This window comes from Populus nigra, chromosome 5 (assembly GCF_951802175.1).
Source record: "Populus nigra chromosome 5, ddPopNigr1.1, whole genome shotgun sequence".
NCBI classification, from domain to species: domain Eukaryota; kingdom Viridiplantae; phylum Streptophyta; class Magnoliopsida; order Malpighiales; family Salicaceae; genus Populus; species Populus nigra.
This window is the reverse complement of record NC_084856.1, coordinates 3,106,314-3,121,339: the sequence shown is the minus strand read 5'-3', so window position 1 is coordinate 3,121,339 and position 15,026 is coordinate 3,106,314. Positions and strand designations below refer to the sequence as shown.

Sequence of the window (15,026 nt, the reverse complement as noted above, 5' to 3'; positions counted from 1 at the left end):
ATTACCTTTTCTTCTGGTTTGTGTTAACTGCTGAGATGCTTGTTGGCTGGATTAATCATACATGATGTCAGATTATTGTCCAGATATACGACACTTTCTCCAGTTTTGCTCTGATATTAAGACGAAAGTCGTTATTTAGGTAAGATATTGCTGTTGATGCCATCTGCTTATGCGTTCTTGATGGAACACCATTTAAGACAGGGACATGAAGTTTCAAAATTCAGACTATACATTATACAAAAAATTTATCTGTTGGAAGAGTATCATTAGAGTCAAATTACTTGGGATAGCATGGCATATTGAAAGCTGTGACATATGCGGCACTATTCAAACTTGGCAATCATTTATATTTCTGCAGCATGGATGACTCGCATGTAAAAGTACCGATTATGACAGAAAGCTTCTTCTATGGAAATGCTTTGCTCGACTCTTTTAATACTGCAGGTGGGACCGATTCTTTCACGAAGTTGCATCACTGCATGGCTTATCATCTAATTGATGGTTTGGGAACGTCAATGTTCACTCCCAAGAATTTATCCAGAGAATCTTTAAATGCCTGCGACACGAAAATAATATGTCAAATTCAGATCCAAAGTTCTCATTAGTCCAATGCATTAGAGTTGCTCAATATAATCCCCATCTTTAACAATCAATTCTGTTTCAGCAGAGAGGGAGACTTTTAGAATGTATTAATTTATCTGTAGGCGTGCTTGGAAGACTTTATTGTCACTCGCATATGAATCAAAGGAAAAGATGACGATGCTGCTAAATAATAATGCATATAAAAGTTCGTTTGGATGGAGATTGGAAAATGCAAAGAACCAAAAAGAAAACAAAGGCCATGAATAACTTTAAAAAGACTGCTCATTTGGGAAAAAATCAATGTGGTCAAAGTTGAACTGGATCAGAAAACTATAATGAGAGTAGAATCCAAATCGAGTTGGATTCAGCCAGTACAGCTTTTAATTCGAAAAAGAATACAAATCCAGACCCAGAGAATCTAATCTGTGAATGCAATGATCATGCATGGCAATACTAACATGGCACCGCACTAGCTCACCATGCAAAGTTTTACTGAGAAGAACTCGATAGGGACTTTTTTTCACTGATACCGAAGAATGGGTAAGAAACATGGATTTCAGGGTCCATTGCCCTCTCTCTGTTTTTTCTTTTTCTTTTTTTCGTCTTAAAAGGATCCTGGCTAAGTGCAAAGAAAAAAATGTTTTCACGCTAATTTTCTAACCTATGCGTGCTACGTGAACTCCATCACCCAATTCCAAATCTGGAAGAGCTTCATCATTTGCAGGATGCAATAAAATCATGCAGAAAAAATGCTTCATAGCATGAGGCCACTGACAAATCAAAATGGAATCTACATCAAACTGGAATATAACAACTCCAAAAGAAACTTTCATGGTGAGTAGCTAGTAGAAATGTATACTTTACCCAATTAAACTTCAAATATGATACTTTGTTGAGATTGGGCCAATTACAGTAATGCTTGTGAAAGAATGCTCCAAACTTAGAAGATCACATGTCATGATTTCTCCTTTGAAAACACAATTCAAATCAAACAGAGACTGTGATGTTAATGGCATTTTAATATATTAGCATAAGTTAAAATGTAGTATGAGACACTCTCTACCTACTATATTAAGTTGTTTTGGTTGTAACTTGTTGCATTTCACTGTTATGTTGATTGACCACAAGTTAGGCCTGTTAGGCCATTACCGAATTATAGGCCTTGGAAGTGAGATCCTAGGATAGAGAATTTGGAAGCAATCCTACCTTTCAGCTTTTTCGATTGGATGCTCTAGCACTCAAGCAATATTATTCCTCACTCCATAAAAGTAGTAAATAAATTAGTGAACCTAAAGCAAAATGGATTTCACATGCAAACATAAGTACCTAAATACCATACCTTATGAAATCATAAATATATATGATAAAATATGCAATTTATGTAGTTCTGCCAGGCATTTTCATGAAGAAAAATAACATTACCTGGAGAGCAAATAATTCCTTTCCATTAAGGATTGCATCCATTGCAGCAAATTGGTCATCAAATGCACCATAAAAGCCTTGGTAGAATTTGTTACTGAAATAAAAAATGATAAATGGTTGAGTAAATACAAAGATTATAGGTGTCTTCTTCTTTCCTTTCAAGAAAAAAAATCTTCATGAATTTGACAGATACCGATCATCTTCTGTTGTATGTTGATCAACCTCATCAAACTTCCTTGTAAGTACCTCTGCTCCTACTGGTGAAAGCAAGTGCAGTATCAGAGCCTCCAGGGTTCTTGGAAAATTGTGCTGAAAAGAGTTAGATGACATGAAAAACTATTGAAGAAAAAGGTGGGATGGTGTGTAATCTATGTATTGTTGGAGCTTATTTTGTGGTAGCCGGGTATTTCCTACAGTTTTAATAAGAATTCCATCCACCTATGGGAGCTTTATAAGGGGGTGCATACTCACTGCCATGGCAAGGAGGACATTCTGGAGAGTGCTTGGATCAAAGGTCCAAAGAATTTTAGCAACTGGATCATCCTCTAGGAAAAATAATTTACTTGTCAAAGTTTTATCGCATTCATGTTTCACACTGACTTTAGAATCATTTGGTGGAGTTGATTGAATGCATTGACTTTGGTCGGTGATGTTAACACGGTCATGAACTACAGAAACAAGTTCATGAAGGGCCTGGAGAGAAAACGGTTCCAATTCATGCAACTTAAGGTCCTTCCCTTGTAAACCCTGTTTCTTGCATGCCGGGTTCAAGTCACAACAACCATGATCTGGTACAAAATTATCAAGATCAGTCTACAGAAAGACATGGGAAATAAGCTGGGTGAAGAAAACCTAGTGGTATAATTATCAGAACTGACCTGCTCCATTACTGAGCAGCTCACATGTGCTCTTCAGTTTCTCTGTGCCGTGAGAAGCCTTGGGGAGTACTTGGTTCTGTCCTAATTTTAAATATAATATACATGTTGAAATGGTTGACAATACACTTGTAACTCGAAACAAGATGCATGAAGGAAAAGAAACAGGACAGTAGACTCCCCAAAGTTAGTGGATGAAACAATTTTGAAAATTTCATTAATGGGTACTCTTTAGTAAACAGACTCCATGATATTATTTGAGCATCAATTGTCATAAATTACTGAAAAGTTTTGGTGGAGACTTGTGATTTCAAAGCTTCTTCGTCTACAAACAATGACAAACTTTCTGAAAGCCTCAAAAAAGTTATGTTCACAATTTTATCTGTTAGTGGCCCTCGAACTTTTCAAAGCTCAGACATAAAGAGCTCCTCAACCATTAATTTGTAGAAACAGTTCTGTCCTTCCACTGCAAATGTTTTTTGTGCTATAGAAGTGTGGCTGATGAAGAATGCTGCAAACCTAAGGAAGTCTCACAAAGGAATTATACATGGTAAAAGAAATCATGTAAATCTAATGGGCACAAGCTAACAGAATAAACATTTTGCAGAGCCCAAAAACAAGAGAAAAGGGCCTCCACTAGGAATAAGCATTATTGCAACATCTGACGTATCAAGGAGAAGGACATACCATTTCTTTGTCCATCAATCTTGAATTTATAGCATTGATTTGACGAGCCAATAAAACATGTTAGAGCAAAACAAAATCACTAAATCAAGTTAGCTTAAACTGCATTACCAACACCAAACTGAAACAGTTACACAGGGAAAAAATGGGGACCAAAGGAGAAACAGATGAAACATTATAACATTATAAGACATAATGAATCAAGAGTACCTTCTTAATATTCTTCGCAAATAATAAGCATCCATGTGTTCTAACATGTTAGACATTATGTTGGACCGCCACCAAAAGTTCACAGCAATGGTCAAATCATCACTGTCTACTTGGTGGAACCTGTAGCAATTGGAGACAACAGTCATCTCACCTGACTAAATACCAAAAGTGAGGTTGAGTCCAAGAAATAAGTCTAGTGTCTTAATAGTGGTGTAATAAGTTTGCATACATAAAGAGCAGTAGAATCAGAGAACCATTTTAGTAAGGTTCTGAGTAGCAAAACACAGTAAAAGAGAAACGGTTAAATTTGGAAATGATGTTTGCAGCATTAGACAGTTACATAATTGATTCTTTGTTGGCTATTGCATCACGAAAAAAACCATGGTAGGAGAAGGGAATAGTTGATGGTACAAAGCATAAAAGGCCATGTCAATGTCAGTCATGGATAATTTAAAAAGAAAGACTCCTAAAACAAATTATTGCATGGACAGGACAGCCGATAGAGATAGCAAGAAGTACAATACTGCAACCAAAAGGCTCTAAGGTAGAGAGAAGATCAACAATTTTGAAACTAAAATGGAGAAATGACCTGAAGGTGTGAAAGGATGCATGAAGGAGACTCAGCTATACTAGTTAGCATTAATGCCCCTCAGTTCTGAACAAACATGCATAAAACCCACTTCATATTTGCTGCTGAAAAATAAATAGCTTCTATTTGTCCTCACACATATCAGACAAGATGATGAACAAAGCAACCAATTTTTCTAGGAGCAGAGGGATAGTGATCCAATAAGTTAAGACTTACATCAATTTCATATTTTGGAAGTCTTTCCTGGACAATAATAAGTCTTTTTTTAAGGTTTCTTAAATTAGAAAGCTGTTGGTTTATTTTTAAATTTTTACTTACTATGTTCTGGAAGTCTTAGGTTTACTTCCTATGTTTGGGAAGTCTTAGGTTAATTCAGTTACTTTTGGTTATGGATCATTTTCTTTATGTCGCCTTCAGGTCTCAATTCCTGCAAGTGTTTACAGAATTCAACAGCAAAACAACAGCCACCAAAAATCTTTATCTTTTTATGCTTTCCTCCCCAAGATCAACCATAACTCCTAATTCCCCATTCTCCACCATAAGAATTCATCAATCTCTTGATCAACACTACCACCTTTTGTGATGACTACGCAATAAAATTTACGGATACATCCGTGATACAACACAGAACAAAATGCATGAAAGAAAGCAAAATAACATCTCAGATTTCTTGTAGCTTGTTAAAGAAGTAAAACAAAAAGTCAATACCAAACTTGAATAAAGGTAAGAACAATATCAGAAGCTTGGCATTATAGTCTAGAACTACACGAAGAAGGTTCCTAATAAAGGGAATTTTCTCATAAGCATCATTATATTTTAAACCTTACCAGCCTTCAGGAATGAAAAGGGCATCACCTGCATGAAGAATAACCTTCTGAGAGTAGTCCATGGAGCATTTTGCTCTCGGATACAATGAGAAGTCAGGGTTTTCCAGAGCAATAGAACTGCCAGCCAGAAGAAGACAAGTTGGCAATTACAAAAGGATAATTATAAAAAGAAAGCAGTTCCAAATTTCCAGTGGCTAAACAAACTTTACAGGCACTACATTTTCATACTCTTACAAAACTGAGGGGGAACAGAAATTAATTTGTTGTTGCTCACAAAAAAGTGGCATACCTGTGGTTTGAGGCCTCCCCATATACAGGCATTGGGTATAAAAATGGACTTGCAGAGGGCGGCCATAAGACAACTGCAACGAAGAAGTATTTGAACAAAACAGAAAAACAAAAGAAGCAAGCTCTAACTTATAAATAAATTGCTAAAGGGAACTGTCTAGACCCGACATAGGCAACGGTTCAAAGAACAAGCATGACATGGAACTAAGTGTGCAGGAAGAAAGCATTAGCATGCAAGATTGGAAAAGAATTTGTAGTTTCTTTACAAATAATAGAATCCTGACAAGGGCTATTAGCATTGCCATGAATCTATAACTTGCAGCTAAAGAGAGAAAGTCGCTATAGTTGTAGAATGGACAAGAAGGGGGGGAGAGAGAGAGAGAGACGGAACCTTGTTTGCTGCCAGCAACTACACATAGCACGTTATGATGTGGATCATAGTGGGTGCTTGATCTAGATTGAGCATTATTCATCCACAAATTGATAGAAGCTAGTTCTTTTGTTTCCAAAAAAGCAGGCTGCGAAAATCAATCAACAGTAACTAGTTAACCATGGAGATCATTAGACTAAACGGCAACGGGGTGAAGAAAGAAATGCACAAACCGTTTGAATGTCTTCCCTAAGACCTTCAAGTTGAACCCTCTCTCGATCCTCGCTATTCATTATCGGCACCTGGACACAGACAATTACAATTTTCACCCTAGTACTAACTCAATATCACACAGACTCAAAAGCATTAAACAAGAAAAACAGCATTCAATATCTAGAATCCGCAAAGTTCCAACCTGTGCTAGATAAATTTGCTGAGGAACATCACCGGAAAGCATACTTTCCTGATCTACATCAGTAACAGCATCATGATGCCTTTCTGATTGCAACAAAGAACCACCACTACTGTCCGTGTTTCGCATACTTTGCTTGCAAAAATCAATAAACGTGGAAAACGGTAACTGAACCTACAACAGGAAAGGAAAAAAAACATATAGTAATAAGAGGAAGGAAACTCTTAAAAGCTCCAATATACGATTATTACTCGAATAAGAAACTGGCACAAAAATTACCCTTTCATGGCTTCTAATATCGCCATAAAACACAGGTGCAGTTTTAGATAGCATAGCTTCCACAGTAGATGATCCTACCCGTTCCTAAATTTCAATTAATTAACATAAAAATCAATCATAAGTTCAGTTCCTACATTAAATAATAATAGTAGTAGTAGTAATAGTAATAGTAATAATAGTAATTCTCAAATAATACAGTACGAAGTAACCTGCAAGTGATCGAGGCCGCCATTAGCCGGATTCCACTTGACGAAAGCTTTCCAGTCCTTAATGCATCCATTAAAAACCTTTCGAGCAAAGAAATATAAAATAGGTAAGCTCTACTAGACAAAATAGCATCGATGGAAAGCTCTGAAAAAAAGGAGATGTGGTGAAGGAATTGAATTACAGCGGGGACGTTTTTGGATTCGAGTTGAGACGCGAATTCTGTGGGAGAAGGGAGCTGTTCGAATCTTTGGATTTGTAATTGTAAAGACTCTTCCATGTTATTTTCTTCTTCTTTTTTTATTGTTTGCGGCAGCTATGAGAGAGGTAAGGGAGTGAGAACTGGGAACGTCGAGTTTGAGGTACGAACTTCAAACTTCAAAGACAGTGAGTGAGTGTGGGTCGCCGAGTCAGGATTATTGGATCCAGTATGACCGGTTATACGAAATATTCCTGCGCCGGGAAGGGAAACGTGCCAGTTGTTACTTACGGGAATATAAGGCGGTAGTTTGGTAAGGGTGCAAGGGTTGATTGTGTAATTTAAAAGTTTTCGTGGTTTTTATCAGTGCCAAGTGTTTCTGGGCCAACAGTGACCTAAATTACTGGATCATCGGGCATTGAAGCCTTGGTTTCCAAGCCCAGTTTCTGTGAACTCTAGGACAGTGGAGGTTGTTTTTTTCTTTGAGAAAAATGAAAGAGTGGCTTCTTATAGTTTATTAAAATTATACTCGATTGTTCATTTTACCGAGCAATTGGCTAAATTAAAATAATTTTATAGTTTATTAAATAAATCTATTTAACATTTTTTAATCATTGACTTGTTACTAAGTGAATAATATTTATTTACCTTCAAAAACTGACAATGTGTTTTTAAAATCGTAAGTACACAATAGTATTAGCAACCAGCTTAATTATTAGATAATTAGGATATAATAAATAAATAAAATTTAATATTTTGTAATTTGATAACACTGCAATTATAATATCTTCAAGCAATTGTAAAAATTGTTTGATGATCGTAATAGTTTTTTTATTCTGTTTTAAGAGATGCGCTCGTGTTTATTTGTTTTAGAGGTGGAGATTGAGGTTTGGATATAAAATTTATTAACACACCTAAAAAATCAAGAAAATTAGGTTTTATAATTGAGTTTTGTATATAGTTAAATTGTACCCAATTATAATTTTTAAACACAAAAAACTAAAATAAATACCCTTACAAGTCTAAATTATCCTTACAAAACGAGTCTCCCTTTTAGTTTTGATATGGGTATTTGAAATTCTAGCAAAGTTACTGATTATTGTTTTTTTTTCTTTTTGAAGAGAATGGAAATACTATATTTTTATTTTATTTTATTTTTAATATCAAAATGATAAAAAAAAAAAAATTTAAAATTTCTAAAAAAATACGGTCAAACGGCACAGGCCCTTGAAATGCGTGTTGATCCAGCCAGTTTTCTCAGTTCTTGCTTATTTTGGGTCCTGGTATCGAGAATAGGATTTTGAACGTTACATAGCCCAAGTGCGCAATTAATATATTCAGCTTCTACGTGCCAAACCAACAACCAGAGAAAGGGATCCATTAATTTCTATCCCATCTTGGAGTTTGGATAGGCATCTCATACCAACCATCGAATTTATTAAATTTTATTTTTTTTATTTCAAATCAAAAAAAAAATTTATGTATTTAGATTATTTTTATTTGTTAATATTAAGAATAAATTTTTTAAAAATATATATTATTTTAATATATTTTTAAGTAAATTATACTTTTAAAAATAATTATTACAATTATCTCAATCTAAAAAATAATCATTCATAATAAACATTCAACTACTCCTTGCGGTGATAATAGGTCATTTTTAATGTATTTTTTAATGAAATTATAAAAAAAAAACAATAAATTTGATTCAAGGCTGTTTTTAATATCATGGTGGGACATTGGTTAAAGATATTTTTAAATTTTATTTTTATTTTTTAAATTTGTTTTTATCTCAAACTTGTATTTGAGAAAGCTACACTTTATAGTTTTTTTAAAACCTAATTTTAAAAAACTGCAACTGTAAAAACTATTATAATATTAAAGACACCCGTAGTAGTACCATCATGTATATAATTATTGAGCTAACAAACACTCATGGACAGACACTTAATAATTAATTATAGATTTATGACTTGTGTTGATGTATGTACAAAATTAAGAGGGTTACGTTCGAGTCCCAATCTAAATAATGCATCATGAGAATCATTTACCAACTCTCATCAGTCGAGGAGTAAAAGCGTTTCACCTAACGAAAACTACTGGCATGTAGACCCGTTTAATGAGTAATCAAGAGGGACACGTTCGAATATAACAGCATGGATTTCACTTGCCAGTTGTGTTTGTTTTTGTATTTAAAAAAAAATAAAAAATAAAAAAAATTACTTTTTTACTTTAAATTAATATATTTCTAATATTTTTAAATTATTTTGATGCAAAGCAATTATAAATATACCCTCTAACAAAAAAAAAGATTTTCCCCTTTTTGGCCCTTGGGCCACCGTTAAAAAGCATAAATCAAGCTGGGAGGAGGAGACTATGATTAGGGGAAAGATTGATTTCAAATGAGAAAAAAAATAAATAAAGGCCTGGACCCCAGCTTTCCTTTTTAAATGATGATTAGTCCGAAACTCGCGCGCTTTCAAGTTCGAAAAATCAAACAGTGGGGACCACTTCCACTCGGTTTCCATTTGGGGTCTGTGGGCCTCGCTCGTCGGGATGGGAAAAAAAATTTACTTAAATAATATATAAATTATTCGGCAAAATAGTGATTATTTGTTAAAGTATTTTTTATTTTAAAATATATTAAAATAATAATTTTTTAAATATATTTTTGATATTATTATGCTGTATAATTCAGAATTATAAAAAAAACTTAAAATAAAAAAATAAATTTTTTTATCACAAAAACAAACATAGTTAGAGAAATTGAATGGGCTGGTGGAGTAATTTACAAGGATTTTATGTTGGAATAAACTTTAAAAAATAAGAGATTCTGCACAACACGAAATGATGAAAAATCAGTTTTATCGGCATAGATTCAAATACCAAATACGTTATGCTGCTCTTTCTATAGGTTCAATTTCGGTCATGTTTTTCGGCTCAACACATCGCCCACTGGAATATACATGCAGGCTTGGGAAAATTATATCCTGATTCTAGAGTTATAGCCTAGCGATTTTGAATTGAAAAATTCAAGCAATTGAATTTTTCCATATAGTAAAAAAATATCTAGGTGGTTAACGAGATTCAATCATATTTCTAGTTGCATGCAGCACCATGCTGGTTGTCCATGCTTCCTTCAGGCAGCATATGAGATGTCGTTTGTATGTCAAATAATGGCTTTTATGGTGCGTTTGATTCATCACAACGTCCCTTTTTATTACAGTGATAAGTGCATGACTAGCCAAACTTTGATTTTTTTTTTACTTTTTTCTCTATCTCTTATTGCTTTCCACACTTAACCCTTCAAATTTTAAAATCAATCCTTTAATTTTTTTCCCTACATATTTAATCATAGTTCTTTTGATTAATTAGTATTTATTTTATTTAAAATAATTGATAAAATTAGATTTTTTTCAATGACATCCCTTTTTAGTTTTTTACTTATTAGATTTGATTCTCATTATTCTGATTGATATTTATTTACAATAAAATAATTTTAAAATTGAATTTTTTTTATTAAATTTAATTATCATTTTTTTAATTGCTATTTTTTTGTGCCTTGACAAATTTTTTGAATTGGATATTTTTTTATTTAATGCTTTAACATTAAATTAGTTGAAAATTGAGTTTCTTAATTGAACTCGAGTTTAGGATTTCATGGGTTGCAAGTTTGAAAAATTAATTTATATTTAACACTTTCATGGCTTGCTTGTTTTTTTAATCTCATGTTGTTTCATTTTCATACCTCAACAATTATTTGTTTAGATATCAAGTCCAGTTTTTTTTTTATAGGATTTTTTACTACTCTTGAGAATGACTCGAGTTATCTTAAAAAAATTTATTTGTCATTCTCTATTAAATTTAGTTTTTTTTATATTTTTTAATTAAGTTAAATTAATTAATTAAATATAAGTATGAGATGATATTAACACCTTATTTTTCTATGAATAATTATTACTTTTTTATTCTCACTTTATTTACTATTGATTTTTTTAATCATACTATTAATTTAATAATATTTATTTGAATATAATCATGTCAATAACTTGAATTTTAAATTTTTATTATTTTTAAAAAAATACTAGTGGTGTCTGGACATTAATTTTTGTATGTGATTAAAATCTAAATTGGCATGTACACGTTGCACAGACCACCTAGTAAGGTACAATACTGACTAGGGATTGACCTATGTTTTAAGAACACGACAGGATTGAATTTACCAGCATATAATCTGTATTGTTACGTGAAAAAAAAATATCCCTTTTGTGCAAAGCACAGGTCTTTATAGTCTTGACATGTAGATTTTTGTCAAGGTGATATAATATATTTGATATTTAATAATAAAACCTTGCTAATACATGTTACGACTCTTAAATTTAGGGATATTTTTATCAAATATCTGGACGCGGGATTCATGTATTTTATGAAATAGTCATGGATAAGAATTTTGTTTTTGTAATACCATGTGATTGGTGTCCTCCCCGACTCAAGTATATTCAATTAGCTAGCTGTAATTAATATTTATTTTTATATTTTAAAAATATTTTTAAAAAAAATTAAATTAAATTTTATTTTTTATTTGTTTTAAATTAATATATATTTTAATATTTTTAGATCATTTTAACGTGCTGATATTAAAAATAATTTTTAAAAAATAAAAATAATAATTTTGATATATTTACAAGTGAAAAACATTTTGAAAAGTAACTGCAACCACACTTTCAAACAGACACTAATTCTTTAGCTTATATATTTCACGGGTATATTTAGTTTATTTATGATGAAATCATCAAAACTTCATGATTCAATTATTTTTTCTATAACTGTGTTTTGAATTGGAATGTGATGGGTTTAAATGTAGGTTTTTGTCGTTGGCATTATGATTTTTTGAAAAACAAGTTTTTTTATTGGAACATAGAATTCTTTGATATTTAAATTAATAAATATAGAATGAAAAATAATGCATAACAAGGAGGAAATAATAGGAGAACATGAAAGAAAGTAGATGTTTTGTCTATGAACTTATATGAAGTTTTTGAATAAGCTTGTATTTGTTCATAGCTCTTATATTTGGTCTGAATTAGCTGCATTCACCCCACCCTTTTTATCTTGTGATTAATATATTTATATATTTTGGTCATGTTAGTGTATGAAGAGTAGAGTGATCTTATTGGTGGAAACATTAATGCCAGCTATTAGTTGCAGTGTTTATTGTACCGTATAGAAAGTGCACGCAAAAAAAAAAAAAAATTTGGCGAAAAAACTGGTAGCTCTGCATGGGTAAGATTCATTTGTGCCCGGTGGTGCAACATGGAAGTCTTGGGGATAAATATATAAAGGTGTGTGTGTTCGGACAAGACATTGGATCTCTCTCTCTTTCTAATTTTTTTTTTTTTTTTGTAATATCAATTTCTTATATATATATATATATATACACACACACATACACATACACACACACATAGGCGGAGGTATGGCAAAGGCTGGGTTGGGCTTTAGCTCAGGTCAAGATTTTATCAATATTTTTTAATTAGTTTTATGTAAAAAAAATTCGTAATTTTCAATTAAATTATAAAAAAAATTTGAAAATTTGCATGGAACCTTTTAATATGATGCTTTAGCTTGGGTTAAAATTTCATAATTTTTGGAGAAATTTAGAAATTTAATGAAAAATCACAATTTGACCAGTTTTACGTTATTAGACGTAATTTTCAATCCGACCATCAGATCGAGCTGAAATTTTATGAGGGATCTTAAAATATGTTGAATAAAATCTGGTTAAAATTTTAGAATGAATGGAGCTTGGTATTGCTGACAAAAAAAAAAGACCGTAAAATAAAAGCAAGATGACTCATTAAGAGTAAAATGGTTATTTGCCATTAAAAAATAAAACAAATCAGCTCCTCCTTTCTTTTATATGTTGCCGACTGGGCAGAGACAGAATAAAAAAATAAAAAAAAGAAAAGGCGAGAGAGAAATAGAAAAAAGTAAGGGAAAAACATAAAAAAAAATCTAAGGAAAAAAATAAAAAAAGTGAAAGAATAACCTCGTAAACTTACAAAGTTCAGCTTATAAAACACTAATCTAGGGAAGAATCAAGTGAAGGAAGGAGGAAATGAAAGAGGAAAAAAATTTAATTACTTTGTTTTTCAGTTGACATGAGATTGTTATTTTATCCCGGTTGAGGGGTTGTTACAATATCGATTCAGATTCGATTATAGATTAATTATATTCCACAAAACATCAAGGGATGTAACTTTAATAGTGAGTTTATTTTTACTTTCGCTTTAATTTTATGTACTTTTAAATTTATTTTTTAATATTTTGGGTAGTGTATTTGAATTAAAACTTTACTGTTAACTTCAAAAATTCATGTACATGAATTAATAATCAATCTTAAAAAGTATTTATATATTTATTTAATAGCACAGGATAAAAAAAATTCCTGGCTCCGCCCTTGTGTGTGTGTGTGTGTGTGCGCGCGCGCGTGTGTGTGTGTATATTCAATGAGGATGTTAGTATGCGCTCCATGTTTGCATCCCGGGAGAGAGTGAGGTGCGTTTGTTTATCTTTAACTTTTATATTTGTGATGCAACAAATTCAATAAGATACTTGGTAATATATTAAATTGCTTTTTATTCAACGAGATATACTAATAAATTAAGTTTAAAATGTAGTTTTTGTAAATTAATTTTTACATGTTTTATTAACTGAGTTTCATAAAATATTGTTTGTTTTTACGTTTCAAAAATATTTTAAAAAAACTTTAAAATTTTTTTACTTTAAATTAATATTTTTTTTGTGTTTTCAAACTAATTTGATGCGCTAATATTAAAAATAATTTTAAAAAAATAAAAAAAATATTTTAATTCATTTCTAAATAAAAAATATTTTAAAAAACAACTACAACCACATTTTAAAATACAACCAACAAAATTACTATTCATAAATCTCAACCATAATTTTTAACATTTCAATTGCTTTGTGATAAAATTAGTCAATGTATTCACGTTGTGCTGTGAGTGAGATTCCAAATTCATTTTTAAAGGTAAAAGAAAAATATGTCAGTGTCATGGATGTATTTTCCAGTGTTGATAGATTTTTTTAATTGATGAATAAAAGATAATTTCCGCATTTAATAAAAATAATTTAAAAATAAATGTAATGAAAAATCATGAAAAAATAATTGTTATCACTTATTAAAAATTAAATATGAAATTGATCGTTCTGAAAATAACAATAAATAAAAGACTAATATACATACAGCTATTTTAACAATCATTTTCATTTTAAATGTTTTCCTCTATTTATCCTGGAGGTTATATCTTATCTTTAAATACATATAGTTTTTATTGATAAAAACATGTCATGCAAATACAACATGTAAATCCAGATTTCAATAGAAACTAGATTACAGAAATATTTTTATCAAAAAGTTAAACCAGACAATTTAAAATACCAGGGAGAGTATGCCAGTGAAAAATAAAATAAAATAAAATAAAATAAAGATAAGTTGTATGGTTAGACCAAACTCATGCACTTAGATAAGAAGAAAAAACCCAAACGTGTCTTTGCCTGAAAGGCCATGCCTATACATCTGGTTTTGTTTTTTAAAAAAACATTAAAACAAACAGAGTTAGAGGGTGATTATTTTTAGTTCGGTTTATTTTTTTTTAAATAACCAAATTGAATTTTTTTTAAAAAAATTAAAACTGGTTCAAATCGACTGGTTTCAGTTTGGTTCGGTTTTATAGGACAAAAATCGATTCAAATTTGTTTTGCTCGGTTTTTTCCTATTTGGCTTGGGTTTTTTTCGGTTTGAGTTTGGTTCAGTTTTTTTTGTTTCAAACTTATGAAACCGAACCGAACCGGTCAGTTTTTTCAAAATTTTAAATTAGTTTTTTTCACAGTTCGGTTTTTTTTGTTATTTATTTTCCAATTTTATCAGTTTAATCAATTTTTTAATTTTTTTCTCACCCCTGCTTTGTTTTCCCCTTAAATGTGTTCTTCATTGATTCATTTTCCAATCAACATATTAGAGTTTGAGTTTTGATACTATAAAATAAACAAATTTTAATATAT

At 31.3% G+C, this 15,026-nt stretch overlaps 1 protein-coding gene across 1 annotated transcript; it reads right to left on the bottom strand.

Annotated features, from left to right (window-relative positions):
* Positions 1–206: 206 nt before the first annotated feature.
* LOC133695234 (lysine-specific demethylase JMJ31) lies at positions 207–7,219 on the bottom strand. The gene is made up of 15 exons (XM_062117128.1): positions 6,927–7,219; positions 6,748–6,825; positions 6,539–6,622; positions 6,263–6,433; positions 6,081–6,149; positions 5,869–5,995; positions 5,479–5,551; positions 5,190–5,306; positions 3,774–3,893; positions 3,567–3,585; positions 2,883–2,958; positions 2,476–2,792; positions 2,198–2,313; positions 2,005–2,098; positions 207–556 (listed from the first exon to the last, which is right to left on the bottom strand). The coding sequence occupies exons 1-15, from the start codon at positions 7,020–7,022 to the stop codon at positions 488–490; spliced, it is 1,626 nt and encodes a 541-aa protein (XP_061973112.1). The 5' UTR covers positions 7,023–7,219; the 3' UTR covers positions 207–487.
* Between the last annotated feature and the right edge of the window lie 7,807 nt (positions 7,220–15,026).